Source organism: Gymnoscopelus braueri (genome assembly GCF_963280865.1).
Source record: "Gymnoscopelus braueri genome assembly, chromosome: 4".
In the NCBI taxonomy this organism is placed as follows: domain Eukaryota; kingdom Metazoa; phylum Chordata; class Actinopteri; order Myctophiformes; family Myctophidae; genus Gymnoscopelus; species Gymnoscopelus braueri.
In genome coordinates this window covers 7,327,331-7,355,039 of record NC_137605.1, presented here as the reverse complement: position 1 = coordinate 7,355,039, position 27,709 = coordinate 7,327,331, and the positions used below count along the sequence as shown (strand labels likewise).

At 37.4% G+C, this 27,709-nt stretch overlaps 1 protein-coding gene across 1 annotated transcript; it reads right to left on the bottom strand.

Moving 5' to 3' along the window:
* Positions 1–14,392: 14,392 nt before the first annotated feature.
* LOC308083391 (caspase-8-like) lies at positions 14,393–17,042 on the bottom strand (the record flags this gene model as incomplete). The annotated part of the gene is made up of 5 exons (XM_080425708.1): positions 14,393–14,564; positions 14,869–15,430; positions 16,130–16,235; positions 16,869–16,924; positions 17,030–17,042. The coding sequence occupies 5 exons, from the start codon at positions 17,040–17,042 to the stop codon at positions 14,402–14,404; spliced, it is 900 nt and encodes a 299-aa protein (XP_080281834.1). The 3' UTR covers positions 14,393–14,401.
* Positions 17,043–27,709: the final 10,667 nt, after the last annotated feature.

Sequence of the window (27,709 nt, the reverse complement as noted above, 5' to 3'; positions counted from 1 at the left end):
AAAGGAAAATGTCTTGGTGGACACGGGAGAGAGAACAGAAAATGAAGACAACAAAGGAGAAAGCAAGACAAAAATGAAAAAGGGAGAGAGAGAGAATTACTCACTTAAAATGGTCCACACCAGTATTGCGTAACTAAAATAAAAAGAGACATTGATCAGCAATTAGTTTAGATATCCACATATCACACATGGGACAAACAGCATTAGCAACTCATTCTCAGCATCAGCGTTGTAGTTTTTTTTTTTTTTGCGAAATGGCAACAGGATAAAAACCTATGCCTAAAGCTGGATGAATGTATACTTCATGTTGTTGTTTTGGGGGTATTTATCAATGTACATCTGCACATGTGAAATGTGTTTAGTTTATCTACTTCCTGTAAAACATCTAATGAAACAGAAAGATATGCATGACTATTGAATGTTCTACTTGCTGGTATGGAATCTATCCACTACAGCTAAGAAGCCATCAATGCATTATGTTGGATATTCACAGGGCTTTGCAGTGACACACAGCTGACTTGTTAGATTCCAGTCACACAGAAAATTGCACAGGGAATGATGAATACCTGTAGACATCATAGGCACAGGTTTCACTGTCATCGTTTGAAAAACACTCTGGAGGTGTGAAGTGGAGAGTGCCAAACCCAATGAGATGAGGGCTTGTCTCAGTGTTGACAAACTTGGAAAGGCCAAAGCCAGTGATCTGGATGAATAAGAGAGGAGAATGGAGAGAACAGAGAGAGAGAGAGAGAGAGAGAGAGAGAGAGAGAGAGAGAGAGAGAGAGAGAGAGAGAGAGAGAGAGATGATGTTGCAATATTACTGCTGTCACCAAGCTGGCCTGTCACCAGGTTGGCCTGTCACACCGGAATATGTCAGTCTAGTTTTCCTATGCCGGTTAACCAGTGAATTACACTTATATGTCCTCATGCAGATTTACCTTGCACATGTTTTCTACACCTGACATAGATTATAAATGAGTCTGAAAATCTAGTATATAAAAATGGTGTTAGGGAAGGATCGTTATTTATTTTAGCGGATTCTTTAGCACTGGGGCGGGGGGGGGGGGTAGCACGTCTCTTTTATTTTGGCTTTAGGGGGGTGTCAAAGCAGAATCTGAATGGGAACTCAGTCAAACAGAATAGACAAAATAAGGCACAGACAAATTCACAGTTTTAGAAGAATTGGTGATATAATTTGATATCAAATGGAGTCACAAACTTACATCACAGCATCACAGCACAGAATCGGAATATCCAGCCAGTTTGAACTCAAAGGACACACTGACTCACTCAGGCTTAAATACCCCACTCATCAAAGGAAACCCCTTCTGTATACAGACATACCTAGCCAACACCTATTCTCCTGCAACCCAACCACAAACTAGCATAGTAACAAAAGAAATGCAAATGTTCAGGAGCCAAGGAGTCTACAACAGATATAGCAAATACTAAAGAATGAGAGGAGTGTATTCCACTCAGACATAATTACATTAAACCATAATTCTTTTCAAATGTTTACTTAATTTTCCAAATTACTTTGACAGGGGTCATACAACTTTAATTTGTTGAATTTTAAAAAAGTTTAGTTTTTTCGTTTATCATACGTGTTAATACTCCCCTATCTATATCAATTTAACCCTATGATGACTCGACTTAGTATCTCCCACCAAACAGTTCATTCATTGGACGCAGTGAACCGGAGAGAAACTATTTACCACTACTACTACTACTACTCCTCCTCCTCCTCCTCCTCCTCCTCCTCCTACTACTACTACTACTACTACTACTACTACTAATACTACTACTACTACTACTAATAATAATAATAATAATAATAATTATAATAATAATAATGATACAATCCTTGCAATGAACCCATGTTATGCATCACATAACTGTGCTGTATATTGTGGTAATGTGTTTTTGCCCCCAGCCCAAGCCGCGGAGCACATCATCATTTTAGGGCGTATGGCCCAACTGACGGGCATACAATAACAATAACTGCTTCATACAATAACAGAATGAGATTAGCATGAACAGGGCCAGAAGAGGGACATGCTTGACTCATCATTGGTGGTAATCCCCACCAAAAAGGGACTCACCTTGACATTTAGGCCTCTGTCCAGCAGTATGTTGGCAGGTTTCAGGTTCTTGTGGATGAGAGCAGGTGTGAGACTGTGAAGGTAGTTCATGCCCAGAGCCACTTGGTGAGCCAGTCGAACGACCAGAGGCCAGGGTAGCAGGTGTTTTTTCTGGTGAGGGTTGGGGTCAAACAGAAACCTTTAATAACTATTAAAATAAAGGCTGATTTAAAGCTATAATCCTTCAAGGAGCACTTCACACATTTTCAACCTTATCTTCATATGATCGGTCCTCTCTAATGCTCATTACAAGATGCCACCATTTCTGTCTACTCACTCTGTGCCACAGAGGAGGGATGTTTTATTGAGCGCTTTATATACAGAAACTGAACTTTACGGTACCTTAAGAGGTAGAGATGGATTTTCAGATTTGACAATTAACTTTAAAGCCCTTCACTGTCTGGTACCTAACTATATAATTTAAAACACCCTAAAACCCAATTTGAAATAATACTAATACTACTACTACTACTACTACTACTACTACTACTACTACTACTACTACTACTACTACTACTACTACTACTACTACTAATAATAATAATAATAATAATATTAATATTAATAATAATAATAATGATAATTGTATTAATAATAATAGTACTTATTATTATTATTATTATTATTATTATTATTATTACCCTTATTGTATTATTATATAACCCAATGCATCTGTAAAGAGGGAAGAAAGCTGACCTGCAAATCGGCGAGGGATCCTCTCTCCATCAATTCCATGACCAGACCATGTATGAAGGTTGAACCCTTCATACATGAAGGGCTAGAGCCCTTGAAGACCCCCAGGACCTTATTGACATAGGGGCTCTCTGCAAGTCGCATCAGCTCAGCCTCACGAACCGCATCCTCCTCTTCCGTCGATCTGAAGATGACACATGACATATGTCACTTTAGGGTTGCCAACCGTCGCTTGAAATACAGAATGGTCCCTTATTTGGAAACTAAAAGACGTGTCCCTTATATGATAAGGAACACACCTTGTTGGCATCTTTTGGGAATCAATCAATGACAGGTTGTTAACTACTTAAACCCTCTAGACTTGTGTTGTGAGCTTGTAGATCTGCTACTTTCACTCATGCTTATGTTTATTTGTTTTAATCTTTGAATTGTTTTGCAAAATGTTAAAATATAAAGTTTAACATCTACTCAGGCTTTTGTGTGCACCCAAGACAGTTGATATTTTATATTGATTTCATCAGATACGCCCCCTTCTTATACATAACCCATTGTAACTCCAAACTCCATTCTAACCAGGTTAGATCCATTGAAAACACCCGTCCTTGCTACTGGTGACTGATATTGTCATTCTAATGTGTGAGGGGGCCGTGCTTTTTCAATTCCTTTTTTCAATACATTTTTTATAATTTCTTTAGAAAATAAAAAAATAAGATTACATTAAAATAAATGAAAAAGTAATTGAAAAAACACGGGCCACTCACACATTAGAAGGACAATGTCAGTCACCAGGACAAGTACGGGTGTTTTCAATTAATCTATCAAGGTCAATATGGAGTTTGAATGTCCAATAGGAAGAGCGTGTTTCTAATAAAATGAATTCTAACAAATATCTAAATACTGAATCAAGCTACTTAAAAACTGTCTGGGGTGTTCACAAAAGCCTGGGAGGTTAAAATGACCCCATGTTTGAAAGTATTTTTTTTAAAGATAGTACTCCAGTACTTTAACATGAGTACAAATTTGACCGGCAACTCTCACCGCTTTTCCACTTTAAAATTGGTCCACTTCCACCGGTTATCACCAAATAATATTTTAATGGCCACGTCTCGTCCCCACTGATGATGCCTGGCCTTGTAGACTTGACCAAATCCACCTCTACCAATCGGCTCCCAGCTCGGATCCAAAATGTTCCCCTCAATCTCTTCTAGATTGACTGCAATGGAGCTGGACCGCTTCATTTTTCACTGAAGAGAAGGAGAGAGGATTGTAATGGCAGCTCATTCATGTAACACACACACATTTTTTTTAATATATATTCTTCAATTTTCCTGGGAAAATATATTTTAAAAGATCAAAGTATTGAACCATTTATTGGGCCGACATCCCAGAGTTAGGTTTTTTTTAGATGTCAAACTCCAAAAGATGGCATATCTGACGGAGTTGACATCTGACAGAGTTGACAAAATGTGGATACCAGACCAAAACATTGTATAATGTTTTGGTTTTGGTATTTAAATTTATAATAATTAGTGTGTTAATAAATAATAATTTAAAATGCTTTGGTAGGACTAGATTTGTCAGAATTCTCAAGAATGGGTATATATGTATATATATATATATATATATATATATATATATATATATATATATATATATATATATATATATATATATATATATATATATATATATATGTGTGTGTGTGTGTGTGTGTGTGTGTGTGTGTGTGTGTGTGTGTGTGTGTGTGTGTGTGTGTGTGTGTCATTGTAAAGTGATTGATGACTGGGTCACTGTATGATTATGTCATTGTAAACTGATTGAATCATTAAGGTGTGTCTATAAGTGTCATTAGAATACAGTATGTTAATTAATTAATTAATTATGTATTTAATGAATTATGAATTCATTAATTGCCCCACACAAAACACGCTTGGTAAAACAATACATTGCATAATGGAAATTAAAACATGTATATTCTCAATGTTGGATGGAAACCTCATGTCAAAACTGTGACTTTTCTACTGTAAGTATATTTTGATTCCAATACTTTTGTACTTTTACTCAAGTAAAACATTTAATACAGGACAGGCTTTTAGCATCACATTGTTATATTGCAGTATTGCTAATATTTAATATAATTATAATTATTGTAATTCCCTGTCTGCTGATTTCCCTTTACACAATACGGATTGGGAAAAAAAACATAATCTGACCCTAGATCTATACTTGAAGGCCTTGTATTAGAGTGAGGTCCAGAAATGCTGATGTCTCAAACAAGCAATATTTGTGAAATTACATATATTACATATTATATATATTACATATTCTTTCTTATTTCTTCTTCATTCTTCTTCTTTTTTTTTTAACTACGTGATCGTTTTCTTTAAAATAGGATAATTGTAACGCTTCAGTCAGATTATTTAACATTTCCTATCTGGCAACATTGAACACAATACAATGCTTGTTTGGTTTCCTGCTAATTCAATTCCATTCAATTCAATGTGATCGTGTCTACAGTCCTTACCTGCTACAAGTCCTGATGTCTGTAGAAGTGTAAATGTAATTGCAACGTTGAATGTCTTGTAGTTGCAGTCAGTCACACAGTATCAGGCTTGATACTAAAATGTGTTTCTATTACCTGCTGGGCAGAGATACATTGTTAGAGAGATACAAACAAACTAATGAAGCTCCTCCCACAGTCTGTGAGTGTGTGTATGTGTTCAGTATGCATTTTCAGTGTGTAGCACTTGCAAGTCTCAGCATGGCAGCAAAGCCAATCAAATCCAGTGATTGGATCCTTGGATCATGAGTTGTGTCATTGTCATTGTAAAATGATTGATGTGTGTGTGTGTGTGTGTGTGTGTGTGTGTGTGTGTGTGTGTGTGTGTGTGTGTGTGTGTGTGTGTGTGTGTGCGTGTGCGTGCGTGCGTGCGTGCGTGCGTGCGTGCGTGCGTGCGTGTGCACTTTTTTAAACGTTTGGTATAAGTATATTTTGATGCCAATACTTTGTTACTTTTACGGGAGTATAATTTTGAATACAGACCTAACAGAGTATTTCTACATTGTGGTATTGCTACTTTTATTTCAACATTGTGGTATTGCTACTTTTACAGAAGTAAACATAAACAATATACCAGCCTAGCAGGAATTTTAAGTTTGTATCTTTTCATAGCATTTGGCTCTTTAAAAAAAGGCGTTTGGTTACCATAATGGTATTGCTACTAAAAAAGTAGCAATACCACGATGTAGCAATACCACAAAAAAAAGTAGCAATACCACAATGTAGAAATATTAAATACTGGGTAAAAGTAAAAAAGTATTGGCATCAAAATGTACTTAAAGTACGAAAAGTAAAAGAATTTTGTAGTTTTCACTATTGGTCAAACTTTCTCAAAAGTTGCAGATCTACAAGCTCACAATGTGTCACATCACAAGGCATTGTGAGCTTGAAGATCTGTAATAATAAATCTCAATCTAAAAAGTTACTTTTAATTAAAGTTTTCGAATAAGTGGAGTGGAGTAAAAAAGTACAATATTGCCAAAGGCATGAAACAAGAGACCTGTCTATTGTAGCAACAATGTTTAGTTCGTATTTCATAGAAAACAATCTGAAGCAAAGCCTACAGTGAATTTTTACATTTACTTACATTAAATAACTACTGAAATAAATACAAGTTAACTGAGCAGCCTTTATCAGTAGGATAACGAGTTAAGGAAAAGTTGACAGAGCGGTTTAACTAGCATACCATTGCCATTCATCATTCACTACATTGTAACACAAGGTGTATTATATAATGTATATATATATATATATATATATATATATATATATATATATATATATATATATATATATATATATATATATATATATATATATATATATATAAACAATTCACTCAAAAGGAAAAACCCAAGACAATTCTTCTTACTTACTTGACTTATCTTGAGTAGGATATCCAACAACAGCTGGGTAGAAGAAACTAACAGCTTCTCAAAAGTAAGTTTTGTAGTAATTATAACAGCCCACCCGTTCGGTCAAGTCCTCAAGCCTCAATGTCTGAACTGAGGTTCATGATGTGCCATTTATACAGTATGTGCTGCCCTCTCTTTCTCTCTGATTCAATCCTTCACAGTTTCTTTGATATACAGCCTGATCAAAAACCTTTTCAGCTGATACTGTCATTGTCAGTTCCCTGACAATCAGCTTGATCAAAGGGTTCTCTCTCTCTCTAAAAGGGAATAAAGAAATGTGTAAACAGAGCTGTGTTACATTGCATCTTATAGAAAATTATCTTACAAAATCATACAAATTGTGCATGTGCTGTCAGAAAAAAAGTTTTACATCCACGTAGAAAAAGTTAGCTTTGGAAAAACTTTTGAAACAAATGTAATTTTTTTGAAACAAATCAATATTTCAATGTTTTGCATTCACTGCTCTTTGTATAAAACCTTTGGGACCAATCGCAGCAAAGTTTTCATAATGTAAAACAGTAGTTGCTCTGTTTGTATTTACAGTATTTCTATATACCGAGATCACTTGGTGCAGACAGGGCAGAAATACATTCCATTAGTGCTTGCACATTGTTGTGCTTCACCCAGCTGATATGGGAGTTTTTTTTGTTGTCATCAATCATGTTTTCAAACTCTCCTTTGGTAATAGAGCACCGAAGTCCTGACGTCACTCGTTCATCCCCAGGTTTGCGGAAGTAATTTCTCTATGGAGAATAACATTGGGTCATCTTAGAATCGTCTCATATAAGAATTGTGGTCCAAAAATAAACACCGCGTGTCGGCGTTATTGTCAGGGAGGAGGTTCTGTATAGTTTATGATAGTCAGTCACTTATATTTGATACAGTCTGTTTCTGGCGAAAATGTAACTAATTTGGCGGAAGTAACATTAGCGTTTTCTCACCGTCAGTTGATGCTTCATATCCATAAGAGTCAACCCGCCGTGGTCATTTGTTTATTTTTGGAACACAGTTCTTATTTGACGCGATATTAAATACGTCTATGGGATTCAGAACGGGGGTGGAAAACTGCGAACCAGGTAGACAAACAAAGGATGTGTAAATGACGTCAGACTTCGGCGGTCTATTGTAATCTGTGGAAAGTATTTGTCTGTCACATCTTGGTACAGCGGGCAAGTGGTTAGGAAGTGTAGCTCTGTGTCTACCTCGATCGTTTGTATGTCTACCCCCTTTTCGGTACATAGTCAAAGCTTGTCTTTGTTTTGGGTCGGTCAGTGCTTAATTCATGTCGGAGCTGACCTCCTGCGCTCCGGTACCGCTAGAAGGCGTTCCGTCACCTCAAATGCACACACAATACAATACGTTTTTATTTAAGCTATTTATTATTAATTCAGCTTTCACATTTTGTCTTATAATTTGGTCTCTCTCTTTCTCTCTCTCATGCACATGTGACGTTGAAATGTGATTCTGGTTGTTGCAGTCATATTCAGTTGGCAGGACTAGAATATTATTTGTTTCTACTTCTAAACATGAATTACCATTCATATTTTGAAATAAATAATGCTTTCAAGTTACAAACTGAGCTGGCCCTTTTTGCCTAGGACTATAAAATTGTACACCAACATAATAAGACACAGTAAAGTGATATTTTTTCTTTTCTTTTTAAAAGCTATATTCCCATAGTAATCATTGTTTGTTCAGTACGGGGTATCTCCAGCTAAACAGAAAATAATGTTTAGTTGAGGATAACAATTCTGAACAGACACTCTATATCAATGATTATCAGAATATAGATGTTTTACTTTTGAACAGAATATAGTTTAAACCTTTTAACAAACTTTTTTTTTAACCTACAAATATCACCTTATTTTACATCTTTAAAATGTTCCTTTATAATATTCACCAAATGACTTCATAATGTTATTTAGATCTCAGCCAAACATTGATTTTAATTGCATGCTTAAAGCACACACATCACTTAAGAGCAGCTCTGCTACAGTCCACAGTGGCCACATACTATACTGTATATGTATTGTAGACTGTATGTGATGTATATTTATTCCGACCAGGGCCCTATTCCACGAAAGGTGAATTAAATAAGCCTGGCCTTAAGTTAAATCCAGGCTTGACAAAGTCGGGTCCGTATAGCCAGGGGCCTGTTCCTCGAAAGGTGAATTAAATAAGCCTGGCCTTAAGTCAAATCCAGGCTTGACAAAGTCGGGTCCGTATAGCCTGGTTTATTCGGTTCCTGGAACGCCAAGCCAGGCTGAAAAGGAGCGACTTTGTCAAGCTAGACCTTGTCAAGCCAGGCTGTGTCGAGCCAGGATAATGAAGCCAGGCTTCACATATTTCTATAAAAGACCATGAAAGTCGATAGCAGAATCCTTGAACTTGACCAATCACGGAGTCCAAAACCAGAGCGGCGTTCTTCTCTGTGGCTGAACAGCAGCACTGCAGCAGCTCATGAAATCATACAAGGAAGTAAAATTTATAATAAGCAAGAAAGGAAACACGGCCGCAATAAATATAGATCCAGGGAAAAGGCGTGGCAAAGTATTGCAAGCACACACAGAGTGTGTGTGTGTGTGTGTGTGTGTGTGTGTGTGGGCGACGGGGGCCGCGACGGGACTGGCGACGGGACGCACGGAGAGGGGGCGGAGTTGACGCGCAATAACCCCACATTTGCAAGACCACTTTGGTAGAGGTTTGGGTTGTGTAGTTACCTTGCCATCATGATGTAACTCCAAAGGCGGACAAGAAATAAAAAATGATTTCTCCATTGACTAGAAATTGATAATTTAAAATATGCTCCTCATTGACTTACATTCAGTGAAGAGGCTATTTTAAACCCGTAACTAATAAATCTGTAATATATTATCAAACATCTAACAACAATATGATATGAACTATAGTGTTAACAGAGTGACAATGACATATCACATGAGTCATTGTGAAACAATTATGATTCATGGTCACACACTATTTCAGTAATATAATTAATTTGATTATATCTTATTGTATTTATTTCATTTTATTTGAATGCAGGGTCATTAAAATGAGTCCATATACAAACACATGTGTTGAATTAACAGTGGAAAAACTTGAAGAACAAGGCACTGGATTAAGTAAGCGTGGCTGTTAGCCTGCTCCTGACCAGGCTAACTTCACAGCTAAATTGCCATGGTAACTAAGGTAGGCTTGCTTCAATTCTCTTTCGTGGAATCGAGTCATGGCTAAACTTAGCCAGGGTGAACTGGCTAAACTAATCTTCAAGATAATTCAGCTTTCATGGAACCGATTCATCCCTAATCCTGGCTAAATTAAGCCACGATAGGTGTTAAAGCCAGACTTTAGCTCTAATTCACCTTTCGTGGAATAGGGCCCTGGCCAGAGGTCAGTTTTTTGCCCACGTTAGTGTGTAATTCCTAATTAGACCAATCATTAGACCAACCAGTGCCAAACCTTTTGTGCACGCTTCCAATAGGTAATACCAATCAAGTTCAGTGAACTATATCAATGCAGTCCTGCCACACACACGCACACACACACACGCACACGCACACGCACACGCACACGCACACGCATGGTTTGTAGTTCTCACCAAAAATCTTATGGGGGTCCCTGGCACAAAATATTTTTAAATACGGGGTCTGTGTTTGAGAACCACTGCTTTATGGTACTTGTTCCCTTAAAATCTGAAAAGAGTTTGTGGCAGGGACCCCCAGAACAGAAGATTAAACGATACACAGGGTGACAGTGCTGGCACATTGGCTATTTTTTTTTTTTTAATTGCTATCTACTGTATCTGTCCGTCTGTCTGTCTGTCTGTCTGTCTGTCCATCTATCTATCAATCCATCATTTGTCCGTCCGTCCGTGTGTATATATACGGACGGACGGACGGACAAATGATGGATTGATAGATAGATCTAGATAGATAGATATAGACTCAAATTTTGAGTCATTTTTTACTTTACTTGAGTATTTCCAATTTTCAATACTTTTACTTCTACTCTACTACATCTCAAAGGCAAATATTGCACTTTTACTCCACTACAATTATTTCAAAACTTTAGTTACTTACTTTTTAGATTTGGATTATTATTACAAAGCATACATTAGCCCTATATACATTTCGGCCATTTGAAAATAGACGATCTACAAGCTCACAATGCGTTGCGACGCATTTTGAGCTGCTATTTTCAAAGGATTTCTATGAATATTATTCATTTGAAAACTGTTGAAATGGGACTTTCTGCGAAACGAGTACTTTTACTTTTAATACTTTAAGTACATTTTGATACCAATACTTTTGTACTTTTACTGAAGTAAATTTTGTCTTCTGAACGTTTACTTGTAACAGTGTATTTCTACATTGCAGTATTGGTACTTTTACTTAAGTAAAATACTTGAGTACTTTTTCCACCACTGGTGACATGACAACAATACCCTCTCTTTCATAGAGCACAAAGGTCTGATTCACAGTCCTTTGACAATGCAGCCTGATCAAAGGCTTTTCAGTTGATTACATCTGGCTGTTGGTAAACCTGAGCTAGACAGATAGCAGTATGCAAAAATAACAATGTCCTTAATTAACTTGAGTAATTTAATAATTATTTGATACTTATTTGTCTCAAAATACACTGTTTGCGTGTGTGCGTGTGTGTGCGTGGATATATATATATATATATATATATATATATATATATATATATATATACAGTATATATATATATATATATATATATATACAGTATATATATATATATATATATATATATATATATATATACAGTATATATATATATATATATGCACGCACACACACGCACCTTTTTCCATGGCCAATAACCCCCATCTGAAGATATTTTGTAAGGTTTGTGTTGTTAAAATATTTTTAAAAAATATTCTAATAGCCTATTTTTCAATGTTTTGAAAATAGCAGATCTACAAGCTAATGTAAACTGATGTTGATACTATTTTGACAAATGCTGCTGCTGTGGTGTGGACAACCCATAAGATTCCTGTATGAAAAATGAACATAAGGTTCAATCTATGTATATCAGGGGTTCCCAAACTTTTTAGTTCAAAACCTAAAAGATAAACTAGTGAAAATGGCAGATCTACAAGCTCGCGATGCAACGTGTTGTTAGCTTGTAGATTGGCTATTTTCACTACTTCTTAAACTTTTGTTTTGTACTTTATGGAATTTCTTTGATTTTTATTTGTTTTATTTAAATCCTTTTGAAGAATCATTGAATTTGTTTCTTCATGGAAAATGTTGCTTTTTTTATGTTTTGAAATAATTGGGGGAAAAAAAATGTAGGAAACAACAAAATAAAGGGATATTTATTTACTTGTGACCCATAAAAATGTGTCTACGACCCACTATTGGGTCCCGACCCACTGTTTGGGAAACAGTGATCTACATCACCCTAAGCTGGTAGTGGTTGAGGGGGACTCCCCAGCCTGGGACTCCCCAGCCTGTGTCTGGAACACAGGACCAAGCACAGGATCAAGCTCCAAAGGTATTTTTCATTTAGATTACCACCCGTGTGGTAATTTGGATGTTCATTTACTTGTTTGTCTGTCACACAACCATCAATATGAAATAACATAACTCGCTTATTTATTACTCATCAAATATACAGCAATCTCATGTACTGAAAGAATTCAGGGGAGCAATTAATTCAGTCAATTTCTTATATACATGCTAGTTTCATCCCTCTTAAAAGAAAAGGAGAAAAACTAAAGTCTCCCCCTCCATTCTAGCAAACGTAGTGTAACGTTACATATATTTTCCAGTTAAAACACCTAAAAAGAGACAAACCAGGGGAGTTCTGAAGAGGCAATGTTCAGACATTTAGGATCAAGTGGTTTTCATGTCCATTCATGTAAAAGTTAAAGCAAGCAAAACCTGTCATCATATATTGATTAATATGAGCAAAATAAAGGAAAGAGAACATGTTTTAAACATAAGGATATTAAATACTGCCCTAATATGGTCTTAGTGTTTCTCCTCATGAAGCATGATGCCTCACTTCCATATCGGTGCTTACCATTATTTACCGTTATGTTAAGTGCCCTCCTGTATGCCCTCGTTTCTCCTCAGTAACAAATAAAGGCACCAAATGATGACAGAAATAGAACCGAAAACAAGTACAATTTATTTATAAAAGGCTCCAATTAAAGGATAGTTTCAAGTTGATCGGCTTAAAAATGAAATCTGCACATGCCAACATTTTTTATTATTATTAAATCATTCAGATCAGCAAATACTGTGATTAGATTTCCCCCCACTAAAAGGATGAGGCAGGACATGAATATGAGCATATAAACTTCTGGATCATACAACATACCTGCCTAATATATGCGCCATAACATTAAAACAGACCTGATCGACTGCATCCTGAGCTGTATCAGCAATTTATTTCCTCATAATTAAGTATGGTAAAAGTAAATGTAACCCTCTAAAAATGGTTGGTGTCTGCACCTCAAATCATGTGTTTGAAGCCGTGTTGATTTCGTCGACTAAAACTATGACGAAAAATGTTTATCGACTACCTTTTTTCACTGACGAAAACAAAATAAAAACTAAGCTATGATGACTAAGACTAAATATATTGACAATTTCGTCAACAAATAAAAACTAGACTTACAAATAAAAACTTTGGGAGGGACTAGTGGAGAAGAGATCCAGTAGAACTAAAAGACAATTCATTTTATGTCTGGTTGCGCTCGGGTGTTGCGATCTGAAAATAGCCGATCTACAAGCTCTAAAGAGCTAAGCTTCACAAGCTCACAACGAGCTTGTAGATCGGCTATTTTCAGCATGCAACCAAGTGTAAAATCAGCCATTACAACGCCATCAAGGCACAGCCAAAATACATTTTAGTTGACTAAATCAACTGTAGATTTAGTAGACTATAACCTTATGATATTTAGTTGACTAAAACTAGACAAAAACTAAAACATTTCAGATGACTAAAATATGACAAAAACAAATGGGATTTTATTCAAAAGACTGTGACTAAAACTAAATAAGAATTTGTTGTCAAAATCAACACTGGTTTGAAGTCTATTCAGTGATGAAAATTCAATCTAGATACAAAATATGATTTACCTGAGACAACACTCTTTTACCCAAATCTCCTCTGTGCAACTTTGTTCTAGCCAGCTTCTACAGAACATCATTGCACAGCCAGGTTCACTTTGTCGCTTAAGACAGGGGTTTCCAAACCTTTCAGCTCGAGACCCAAAAGATTTCTCCACCCAATGTTTGGATGTAGGTATCCAATCATGGGTGAAAGGTAGAAATGTGCAATTACTATATCATATACAACTGCCCTTCTGTTCTGTAGTTATATCTGTTAGGGTTTACATTAATTACCAGAATTTGGTCACCTGCCTGGAAGGAAGCTGATTGATGCAGGAAAAAAAAACTCTTTTCCCCCAATGAATTGCAATGAGTCTGTATTGAAAATGTATAAGTAGAAAAAAGATTTTTCTATTGAAATGTAAAAAAAGAAAAAAAAAAGATTACAAAAGTATTAAAATAGAAAAAGAAAAAAATATAACTCAGCTCAACTCATAAGACCTATGGAGTAGGTTGTGTCTCAATATGACGGAAGGTAAGCAGCCGTCTCAGAGTGTTCATGGAGTCTGGAGACTGTTTGAACTGCCTTCCCCCTCCCAGCTTTCCTTCTTTTTTGCACACTTCATCAGTGACACGGGTGAGGATTCTGAGGATGTCGTACCCCCTGGAAGCAAAACACAAAACACAGAGTAAATGTCAATGGGGTTGAGGAAAACGGCTCAAGAACGTGCTCACAAGACAAGAACAGATCATTAACAAGAACTCCCCAATCTCATTAATAAGACTCATCAATAAACATTTTAACGGCAGTGCGTAAAACCCCAGCATATTATGTCCATACTCTAGGCATAATTATGTCACAGAATCTTTACCTCATATGTTAACCCATAAACGACAACATCATCTGACTTGATGTTCAGTAGATATCGCAACAGTATTTTGTTATAACAAATGTATTGAGGCTTTACCGGTCGCATCCATATTCCAGTTGTCTGCTGAGTATCTGCATGTACCAGGTCCCATCCTTCTCCCTGGCCGAGGCATACTGGTCGATGGTGGAAAAGGCAATGAGGAAATCAGCGTATTCTGGAAGATAATATGAGGTTTGGTCGTCTAAATCCTCCCCATCTCCATCGGTGTTGACAGGCACAGCTTGCCGAACCCCACCCCCCCGACAGGCTTGAATGAAGAACAGTTTGGGCTTGGTATGGAGAGCAGGACAGTTGCTGCTGCTGAATGGACTGATGATGTCCCTGGTGGGAATGGTCTCGCCGTCAGTTCCACAAACACCCTCGGATTTTCCGTGAGTCAGAATGCAGCAAACGAAGGCACCTCCGTGATGTGGAAGGTCGTTAAGGTCAGTGAACTCCTGGCCAGGGTCAGACCACTCCTTAACATTGGATTCCTTCACCTCGGTGAGGCTCTTCAAAGAAGAGAAGCTTTTCAGTGTCTTCTCCATTTGGTCCTTCTTTTGGTCTTCACACATCAACACCCTGAAGCCCAGCCGGGTGAAGGTACGCGCCAGCTCACCTGCAGGGGAGGAAAACAAGCAGGCCTTGAATCTTTGAGCTTCATCACCAAAGAAACACTACGATTACCTTTACATTTCATGTCTACATCTTAGAAATCGAGATCCACTTATCACAAGTGCTAGAATGGTTTGTAGATAAACATTACAAAACACGCCTGGTGTTCAACCTCCCTAAGTGTCCAATGTCCACGTCTCCCCCATTTTCCGTTCACTGCCCACACCCAGTGCAAAACACAACCCCTCCCACTCACTCAGATCAGCTAACACAGGAAAGCTGTCGAGCCTTCCCAAAAAACACCCTGGACAACGCTCCACACGTCCCAGACTCTCCCTCCTGGCTCCCAAACTGTGGAACAAACTCCCCATTGCAGTCAGAACTGCAGACTCACTCACTCCCTATTTTCCATCATATTCTGAAAACTCACCTCTTCAGACTCCACCTCACTCCCTAGCACTCCTCTCTCCTTGTATCCATTCATGTCACCTTTTTTCAATAGATGCTAGTTTACTATGCTGATATATGCATCTTGGTTACTTGTTCTTATATTTTTGTCACTTATATCTTTTTTCATGACCACAAATGTTAATGTGATTTAAATATCATGTTGTTTAGAGGCACCCGCCCTACACTGTTCTCTCTGCACTCTACTTATGTGACAATTTACGATTTAAGAGGGTGAGTGCCAAGACATTTATACCTGCATCGTTCTCTGTTCCATTTCTACGCAAGAGTTTCTCAAAGTTCTTGTTGTTTATGATCAAACAGAGGCCTACAGGTGTGCTGGTCAACTGGTACTGGTCATCCTAAAAAACAGAAGATACAGGTTTTAGAACACAATGGTACTCTACGATGATATTTGCAGTGTAATACAGTATTACTATGAGCACAGAGCAGGGATAGAAGCTAAATAAGTAATATCTACTTTCTGTATGCGAGGAGAGTTTTAAAATAGCATTTTCACTTCTCGAAATATTTGTGTGGATGCTTCAATCTTTACTACTAATAGACTATCAGTATCTACTACTTACTACTAGTAGAGTATCTACTATTTACTACTAGTAGAGTATAATTACTTTATTTACTTTTATTGAAAAGTACTTCTAACTAAACGTTTTAACTCCATTGTTAAAACTGTCGTTCAAACCACCTAACTCCAACTTTGGAGATTGTTTTTTCCACCATAAATACATCTAGCATTAATGGTGAAAAACCTCCTAACTCCACCTGAGCTGTAATTGGGTAATGTGATGATAATATAAGGACACAATCAAGTATCTGACAATATATGAAGTCACCATACCGACTTTAATGAGGCAGTGTTGTGTTGTTCTAAAACTTTTTTTTTCTTCCTGAAAAGTTAATATTTTGGACATAGCTGGTTTCTGCCCAACAGCAGAAATATACTACTAACTACTAGCAGAGTATCTACTACTTACTATGTCAGTAGTATCTGTCAGGTCCTCCTTCTTACTTTTGCTGTTGACAGGACCATCTGGATGAAAAATACAAAATAGACAAAATTACATTTGATAAAACAAATGAAAAAGGGTTTTGATGTCATTTTGTATAAAAGGTCTAGACGTGTAAACTTTGTGACCAAGAATTTGCATCAGGACTAATTAGCTGGATAGCAAGCAGTCCAGTTCTGTATGCTTCTGTGTGTTCTCTTGTACCGTTATCTGTCTTACACTGTGCACTAGCATTGCCGAGGGTCTAGCAGGGGTGATGCAACTTTGATGATGGAGAGGGACACTATATTTCCACGCTCACTCTAGGGGGCCACATTGCATATTGTTGCTGTCGGGCAGAAACCTCTTATCAACGTGTTTTGAGCTTGTAGATCTGCTATTTTTGCTATTTAGGAATGGACCCTTCGCTAAACCCCACCCCAAAAGCGATTGTCCAATGCCAGCTTAGCAACCGTTGTTAGCCTGGCATAGGTCTAGCAAGCTTTCGTCACCTGCCATAGCTGTCAATGATATTTCGCCCGCACACACACAATCATTTGCAACATAATAGCAAGAATAGGAATACCACGATAACGCGATGGTGACTATGAACCACGTACCCAAACCCGTTGGAGGCTGCTTTTCCCAAGAAATCTGCACTTAAACTGCAAGGCTGAATGGCTGTGTTGTTGAACACATACACAGCTTAACGTCAGGAAAGTTACACGACACGACTCACTCGCCCAGGTGGTGTCAATAATAGGCTACTAATCACCGTAATCGTAACAAAATTCAGAATCACAGCGCTGCCTGTTTCGGATTCCGCACGTTAAAGTATATTAATTCATTTGTTCGTCTATTTATTAACTGCTACTGCAGTCTTACCCTGCGGTACATGAAAACTCCTGTTACAGTCATGGATCAACTTTAACCTGGTGTTTGCACTTTCTCCATTTACGGTCCGTACATCTATATAAACGTTCAGATTTCAAATATAAAGTGCTTACCCCATGGCCATGGATGTTAAAATTATGAACGGGACTCTCAAAAGTACCCGTATATTCTGTATTGTTCAATAAAAAAGCATTTTAATCCGAACAGTGGCCATTTTCTCAGAGTGCAATACACCTACAAACCGATAGGGTCGCTGAGTTGAAAGCGCATGGAGAAAATGGCCACCGATCAGATTAAAATGCTTTTTATTGAACAATACGGATGATACGGGTACTTCTGAGAGCCCGTACATAAATGTAACATCCGTGGCCATGGGATAAGCACTTTATATTTGAAATATGAACGTTTATGTAGATGTACGGGCCATAAATGGAGAAAGTGCAAACACCAGGTTGAAGTTCATCCATGACGTCGTGACAGTCGACCGTCGTGTATCCATGGCTATTACTCCCTCTAACATTTCCCATGTTTTTAGTTTATTGAAATAATGTCATGCACATTTGTCCAGTGCATAGCCTACTGCAGGCCTTGTTGACTAGATTTAGAAGAGATTTTGAAGCTCTTGCTCCTGAAATGATCGATTATTTTTAATGGGAAAAGCCATCATTTAACATGCAAGTCAATGGGTGAGAAGCAAAGCTTGCCAGGCACTGCCAGGCCTGGGTGTGACTAACTTCGCACCACCAGTCACAGAGTGGAGTGGGTGGGGCTTAGCGAAGGGTCCATTGGAGTCCTGAATCATTTTTTGGGTTGTTTTTTATTTAATTTCAAATGCATTTAGTTATACTTAAGTTAACTTTATGAACTTAAATACAAATACATTGGACATAAAAAAAGTAAAAACTAATAGACTGAATTAATGAAAGTGGATCATGATTGCATCTTTGGAATTGTAACAGCTGAAATCAATAATATATCAGTATTCCGCATGTGGCCCCCGGGCCGCCAGTTGCCCATTATATATATATATATATATATATATATATATATATATATGTATATATATATATATATATATATATATATATATATATATATATATATATATATATATATATATATATATATATATATATATATATATATATATATATATATATATATATATATATATATATATATATATATATATATATATATATATATATACATATATATATATATATATATATATATATATATATATATATATATATATATATATATATATATATATATATATATATATATATATATATATATATATATATATATATATATATATATATATATATATATATATGTATATATATATATATATATATATATATATATATATATATATATATATATATATATATATATATATATAATATTTAGTCAAGTCTAGTCAGCAGGCATATGAACTGTAAAAAAGGGATGGACCTTCCATAGGCTAAGGAAGGGACTGCACACTCCAGAGAACAGAGATGTACAACTTACTGCATTAAGTGATTTTATCAATGCAGCCTACCTAGACTGAGATCATTTAGGGCACGTTTCCTTGAAGAACACTTGTCGTTCCACTGTATATCCTCCAGTCTAGGGAAAGTATCGGTGATGTCAGAGTCAGTTTGTAGTAGCTTGATGAAGGCGTTACAGTATTTTCCTCCTTTATTGTAAATCGTGTCCTGAAGACTGCTAAGGCGACCCTCCACATTCTCCTTGTTGTTGATGTCCGTCAGAATTCTGTACTCTCGCATGGTTATGAGACCCTTCTCAAGAACTTTGTTGAAGATTAAGTTGGGGTCTGAACCCAGAATGTCCAGTAGGAGGGTTTTATTACGCTTGAGTGCTAGAAGTGCTTCTTTATCTTCCATGCTGAACCTGAAGAGAGGAACGGAGAGTAAAAATAATGAGGCACTAGGCAGAAAAATGAGAAACGTATTCTGAAAGTAAGGTTCATCAGTCAACCACCATGACTGTTGGTTGAAAACATTACATTTACTGCATTGCTCCATTCCCTTGGGGAATAGGCTCAAACATGCACTATACCAGTGGTTCTCAAAGTGGGGTCCGGTGACCCCCATGGGTCCTTGAAGGGGTTCCAGGGGGTCCCCGGCAAAATGAGGAACAGTTAAACGACTTAAACCGTATTTTATACTTTGGCTATTCAAAAATAGCCGATCTACAAGCTCACAACCCGCTTGTAGATGTGCTTGTTTTGAGATATTTTTTAAAAATCTAGAATATTTTGCTAGGCCTGTCACAATTATTACAAAATGGTCGCAATTATTTGAGATAATCGCAATTATTTTTGCATAATCGTCATAATCGTTTCCATGTTGAATGTAAAAAAAAGCGGAAATAGCAGATCTACAAGCTTACAACGCGTGACGCGTTGTAAGCTTGTAGATCTGCTATATCTGCTGTAGCTATTTCTGCTATTTTTACATGTATAGAATTATTAAATATGTCAATAATTTCTTTGTATGTGCACAGGGCAGATATGTTCATATCTGCCCTGTGCAATGTGTGATTACGAAGCCTAAAAGGCAAACAGAAATTAAATTGTTATTCATATGTTCCAATGTTCAATGCCCCACACACACAATTAAATGATTAATCGCAATTATTTGAGTGACAATTCATCGTCAACTTAAATTTGTAATCGTGACGGCCCTAGAGTCCGTGGCCAAATACATATCAATATGTTTGAGAACCACTGGACTATACTGTAGTACCTACTGTACGAGAGTAAAAAGAGGGGATCCTCCTATTTACTAGCCTGGGTAAACCCCTCCCTCCGGAAAACTCATTTTCATTTTAACTCATTTTCATTTAAATGAAAATGAGTTTTCCGGAGGGAGGGGTGCTCATGCCCAGTCTAGAGCCCACCTACTGTACCCAGTCATTTGAATACATACATACTGTACATACGCACACAGACCATGTCTGTATCCACTGACTCAAGACCGTTTCTGCAACCAGCAAAGAGAATTGATCTCTTTCTGGCATTACATAACACCAGAAGGAGATCAACTGACCTTGTTCCCCCAAAATTCAGCTCAAAAGAATCCCTGTCCAGACTCAAAACTAACCTAAAGGAATTCCTTGAACACCTTGACAGTAGAATCCTCTGACCACATCATACTGTAGTACTGTCTATTATATGCATTACTGATGAATTGAGAACTGTATTGTTAATAAGCATGTTAGTATTATCAATGAGATCCCAGCCCAATGGAGGGGTAGGTACTAGTGTGTGCATTTAGATTTTTGTCCTTTATGAAAATAAAATTGTGTTTTATTAACTATTACATGGTGATGTTGTACTTGTTAACATTAGACACATTACACACACTACACACACACACACACACACACACACACACACACACACACACACACACACACACACACACACACACACACACACACACACACACACACACACACACACACACACACACACTCTATTATTTTGACCAGTAGACTTGCACATTGACATTGAACTAGCGAGTCAACTCTAGGAGAAAACTTCAGTTACTTATCTAGGCTGCATAGATCAGAGTATGAGTCGATGTCTCTCTCAGTTATTGGTAAGATCCATGCAAGGACAAAGTTCCTAGCTAGGATAGCCAAATGCCTAGATAAAACCATGAGGACACTGGCCTCAGCATTAGTTCAATGCCATTTTGACTACACTTGGCATAGTGGCATCTAAAACAACAAAAAGATAAACTACAGACGGCCCAAAATAAACTAATGAGGGTAGTCCTTTACCTCTCCCCAAGAAGCCACATTGGCCATAACCGTTTTAAAGAACGAAAGTGGCTCCCCGTGGAAGGTATACAACAACTGAGACTTGTTATGGTCTATAACATTTTAAAAGACCAATGCCCCAAATACTGGTTATTTCCAGAATGTTAGTGACTACCACAGCGTGAACACAAGGGCTAGTGTAGCCGATCTTAAACCACCAAACCTAAAAAACATGGTAGGTAGAAGCTCATTCCAATACACAGGGGGGGAGGAGCGGGACAAAATCCCACATGAAATTAAATTTGCCCAGTCATTGAACTGTTTTAAAAAGCTGTTGAACAATTAGAATAGAGTCAGGGGCGCCCTGATTGGTTTGCATTGGACCTTGTTGGTATCAATGGCTGTTAATGGGCGCTTTAAATGTAATGTTCTATTTATGTATCTGTCTCTTGTGCACTGGTTTTATGACTGTCTGTGTTGTTGAACGCTATTATTACAATGATTTGTTTTAGTTATAATAGAATAACACGTGTGTTATCAGTTAGATACTATGTTGCTATTATTTATTTTGGGACCACACTTTTTGTGCCATCCTGATAACTCTACTGTACTATGCACCTCTGTGAATTGTATCATGAATTTATCAAATAAATCAAATCAAAATCTAACTAAAAGTCAAACTCGATCAATTACATCCACGATAGTCTTGATCCAAGGCTAACATTTAACCATCCTCCAACTCAAACGTATTTAGTGCAACAACGTGACCCCAAGGCGTTGGTCACTTTAAAGACACACTGATTGCCATCCATGTAAAATAAAAGGCATTTTAATTTTTGAAAAACCCCTGTTCTGATCGGATGTTTTTGAATGAAACTTTTTTTTCATTGCAGAACTTGATCCTGAAATAGACGCAACTGTATATTGGCATCAACTTGACTTCAAACTGATAATGAATGAATGAATGAATGAATGAATGAATGAATGAACTTACTGTGATCAGTGATCCTCGTCGTAAAGATTGATGTACTGGACTACTGGTTAAAGTAAAATGGCGGATCCAGTTGTTTACCAGATCAAAGAGATCTCCAGGGTCCCCACACATTTTTAGCAATGAATTTCCAAAACTTTTCCAAAACTTTTCCAGAATATTTAGCCATATTTCCAGGCCTATAAAACAATCATTCAGCGCAATAATGTGTCTTACTCCTATGTACAATGCCCAAAGATAGGCAGTGTAGCAAATATAAAGCATAGAATATAAAATAGTACAATTTCATTCAACATTTCGTGCAAAATTAGGGCATAGTGACCCTGCGAGCGAAAATAGGAGGGGTGGACGACGTTGTTGCACGGTTCGTTGTCGCTCGCAGTAGGTCAGGACTGTCTCATTCAAAAACATGTATTTTAATGAGATTTCATCGCCCGCTCGCTTCGTGTCACGTCGCATCACGTCGCATCGCTGGCAGTGCGGATGGGGTGTTACACAGCCCGTTCGGCGAAAAACTACTTATGTTACATATTTTGTGTAATGTTTATGAAAATGTTTTGTATTAAAAAAAATCAATAGCCAAAAACAATGCATAGCCAAATATTTTTCCAGGACCCTTGATAAATTCCAGGACCTTTGATCAATTCCAAACCTTTTCCAGTACTGGATTTTTTTAATTTTTATTTCAAAATATTTCCAGGAATTTCATGACCGTGGGGACCCTGGATCTCTTTGACCAGATTGTTGAATTACTTTCTCCTTTGAAAGGTAAACTCGGCACCAGATCAGAAGAATCTACTTTCAAGTCACACTCTCGACGATTCTATATTCACGAAACATTGGTATATACTTGATACATTAACACAGTTTCAAATATAAACGTGTTGTTGCCACTGATCTAGAATAGAGATCACTGATCTCTATTCTAATCTCTAGTCTACATGCAGCTTGAGAGAGTCGTGGTTTAAATTCCCCGCCGATATGCAAAGTAGTCAGAATTGCCAGATTCTGCGAGAGAAATAAGCAACCAGGACTATGAAAACAAGACCAAAAGAAGAAACTGCTAGGGCACTAGGCCATTATGAGCACTTTAAACCATTGAAAATAGCCGACCTACAAGCTCACAGCGCGTTGCGATGCGAAGCATTGTGAGCTTGTAGATCTGCTACTTTCAAAAAAATCTTGAAATAAAATGTGGAATATTTGGAACATTTTTCTTTTAACATTATAACAACACAAATCTAGTACGGGGTTCCCTGGCAGGAAACATTTTCAGTTGGGGGGTTATAGGGACAATTACATGTTAATTTGGGGGTCCATGACACCATGAAAATATTTGAGGCCCACTGGTTAAAATCCTTGAAAAAATGTGAAGCAAGGCCAAACAAGCGCCCCCCAACAAACGCAGATTCGCTTATAATAAGCGGACATGGCAACACTGAAAGTAGTCTCATAGAACATGGGGGGGGGGGGGGGGGTTACCAGGCTAGGGTCCGGGACCCCCAGGGGTCCTGAAGGGAGTCCCAGGGTAGTCCCCAGGCAGCTAAATGATAGATAGTTAGGGAACCAAAAAAAAAAGGTCTGTTACTCTGAGAGTGTACAACTCATGGGTACACTCTCAGCGTTACATTAACATTGATTTCACAATATAAATTGGGGTCCCAGAGATAGAAATGCCATTAAATGGGGGTCCGTAGCCTAATGCATGTCAAACTGGGGGTCCTTCAATTAAAATGGTTGGGAATCACTGCTAGAGCAGTACAAAATCTTCTCTTATGGGGGACCCCTGGCATATCTTTTCAAATGGGGGTCTGCGGGCTAATAAGTGTGAAGTTGGGGGTCCTTGACATGAAAAAGTTTGAGAACCACAGACAACACTGTTAAGAGCTCATCTAAAGCTAATGACACACATAATACAAACCAATATGGTTTAAATGTCATCTTTCTGAGTTATCTATTGATCCAAACCACATGAGTTTTATTGTGAATTTAACCCAGTGATAGAGAGAAAGAAGATGAGCTCTAAAGTATATTATGCTACTTGTGGTGGAAAGTAACTAAGTAAATTTACTGAAGTACTGTACTTAAGTACGATCTGCTATTTTTATACATTTGAAAACTATCTGCATAATGAGTACTGTCTACTTTTGGTATGTTAAGTACATTTTTATACTAATACTTTTGTACTTTTACTAAAAAAAATCTACATTGCAGTATTGATACTTTTACTTTTTTTTGTGTACTTTTTCCACCACTGGCTACTAGCACTTGACCACCAGTCACCACACGGTGTCGCCAGACTATCAAACAAAACCCTACAGAGTGTGACTTCCTATGCTGCTTTAACATTATAGACAGAGAAGTTATTGTACTTATATTGTACTTCCTCAGAGTGGATAAATAATACACATAGTATAAGATAGTAAAGGCAAAATAATAGTTATGGGAAAAAGGAATAAACCAAAATAGTCTATATAATACGCACATAGCTTTGTATATAAATAGCCCTGTCGGTAACAGGATAGGTGGGCACCTCAGTGTTAAATTGGCTATTTTTTCCAAAATGTTAGAAATAAAACATTTTGGAAAATGTTGCAGTGAAGTATACATGATTAGAACGTGCATTCGACAATTACAATAGCTACAAAACCTTTATATCCACATTATCCAGTCATTTTGGGGCATAAACAAGAAGTTTAAGGATAAAATTAAGTCTGATAATGTCACCTGTCTGTAAATAGGACTACAGTCCTATTTACTGTAATTAACATCCTGTAATTAACATTCTAAAATGCTATACAATACTGAAAAATAGCAGTACATATCGAAGGTGGTGCCTTCTACGGTATGTGTCGGTTATTGTGCTTATCATTTAGTTAGTTATAACTAAAACCCATCGGTCATTAGAGTACATACAGGTAGGTTACATAACATATTCCATAAAGAAGACTCACATCATTATTAAATAACATAACTCATTTATTTATTACTCATAAAATATACAGCAATCTCATGTACTGAAAGAATTCAGGGAGCAATGAATTCACAGTCAATTTCTTATGTACATGCTAGTTTCATCCCTCTTAAAAGAAAAGGAGAAAAACAAAAAGTCTCCCCCTCCATTCTAGCAAACGTATTGTAACGTTACATATATTTTCCAGTTAAAACGTGTCAAAAGAGACAAACCAGGGGAGTTCTGAAGAGGCAATGTTCAGACATATAGGATCAAGTGGTTTTCATGTCCATTCATGTAAAAGCTAAAGCAAGCAAAACCTGTCATCATATATTGATTAATATGAGCAAAATAAAGGAACGAGAACATGTTTCAAACATAAGGAAATCAAATGCTGCCCTATTGGTCTTACAGTGTTTCTCCTCATGAAGCATGAAGCCTCACTTCCATTTCAGTGCTTACCATAAAACCATTTGTTTTTTTTACCGTTATGTTAAGTGCCCTCCTGTATGCCCTCGTCTCTCCTCAGTAACAAATGAAGGCACCAAACGATGACAGAAATAGAACCGAAAACAAGTACAATTTATTTATGAAAGCCTAAACCTCAAAAGGATAGTTCCAAGTTGATCGGCTTAAAAATAAAATCTGCAGATAACAAATAGTTTTTTTTTTCTTAAATCATTCAGGTCAGCAATTACTGTGATTTGATTTTTTTTCCCCCACTAAAAGGATGAGGCGTTTAAGACATTATGAGCATATTAAAATTTCCGGATCATAAAAAATAAATGATTTCCCCTCCCTGCCTCCCATATGGATTACAGAGTTGGGAGGATAATGCCTAATTTATGCTTCGTCTTACGGTGGTGTGGCACGGCGGAAATAGCTGATCTGCAGGCGCACGACACATTGCCGCCGCAGCGCTTGTAAATCGGCCATTTCTGGCACGCGACACCGCCGTAAAACGAAGCATAAATCATGCGTAAGTGCGTTTCTGACCGTTGTGTGTGTAGTGTGCGATTATCAGCCGGACTCCACTTGAGACTTGAGGTGCGTTCGGATATATAGGCTCTGAGAGCACCAGTGCGCACCCCGGGTGCTCTCGGTTTGTTCGGAAATTCTGAGCGGCCGGAGTGTTGCCGCTTCGCAGTGGTGTAAAGTAAGTACATTTACTCAAGTACTGTCCTTAAGTGCAATTTTGAGGAACTTTTACTTTACTGGAGTATTTCACATTTTCAGTACTTTTACTTCTACACCACAACATCTCATCGAGGCAAATATTGTACTTTTACTCCACTACAATTATTTGAAAACTTTAGTTACTAGTTACTTTGTAGATTTGATTATTATTACAAAACATATTAACCCCTTCAGCGCTAAATACATTTGGGCCATTTGAAAATAGCCGATCTACAAGCTCATTGTGAGCTTGTAGATCTGCTATTTTCAAAGGACTTTCATACATTTCTAAACTTGTGAAATGGGTCATTCTGGAAAATGAGAACTTTCTACTTTTGTTCTTTGATACCGACACTTTTGCACTTTTACTCAAGTACATTTTGATTACCAGACTTTTACTTGTAACAGAGTATTGTATTATATATATACTACATTGCAGTATTGATACTTTTACTTGAGTAAAAAATTTGAGTACTTTTTCCACCACTGCCGTTTAGAAAACTCAAAGTGTTGCTCTCTGGGAGCAGTCAGAGTGGGAAAAGCCGGGTTTGTCCCAAGTGCCTGAACATTGGAGGAGGAAGTAATTGCAAAATGCAATGTTTGCAGCTTGTTTGGTGCTCTAGATTTCTGATACTTCTCAAACCGTTTTAACGTCAAGGACCCCATAACTCTGAGTTCCGGGTCCATTTGGTTCCATTTGCACACTCTCAGAGTTACTGACCTGTAAGGGTCCATTTGGAACCTCCTCAAAAAAACCCTCAGGGTCCTTGAACCACACTTGGAGAACCACTGCTCTAGACAGTACTCAACACGCGGCCGTGTACCAAAACAGGTAATAATCACAATCATAAAAATGGGATGAGTTTTAAAAGATGAAACTGGCAACGTTAGTTAATGAGTATCTACTCTGACCGTTTGTAAATTGACCGATATCGGAGCGCTCTATGACGTCAACACCAGAGCCCTCTGAAATCAGAGCAGATCCTCAGAGCGTATTTCCGAACGCACCCATTATGACACAATTGCTCCACT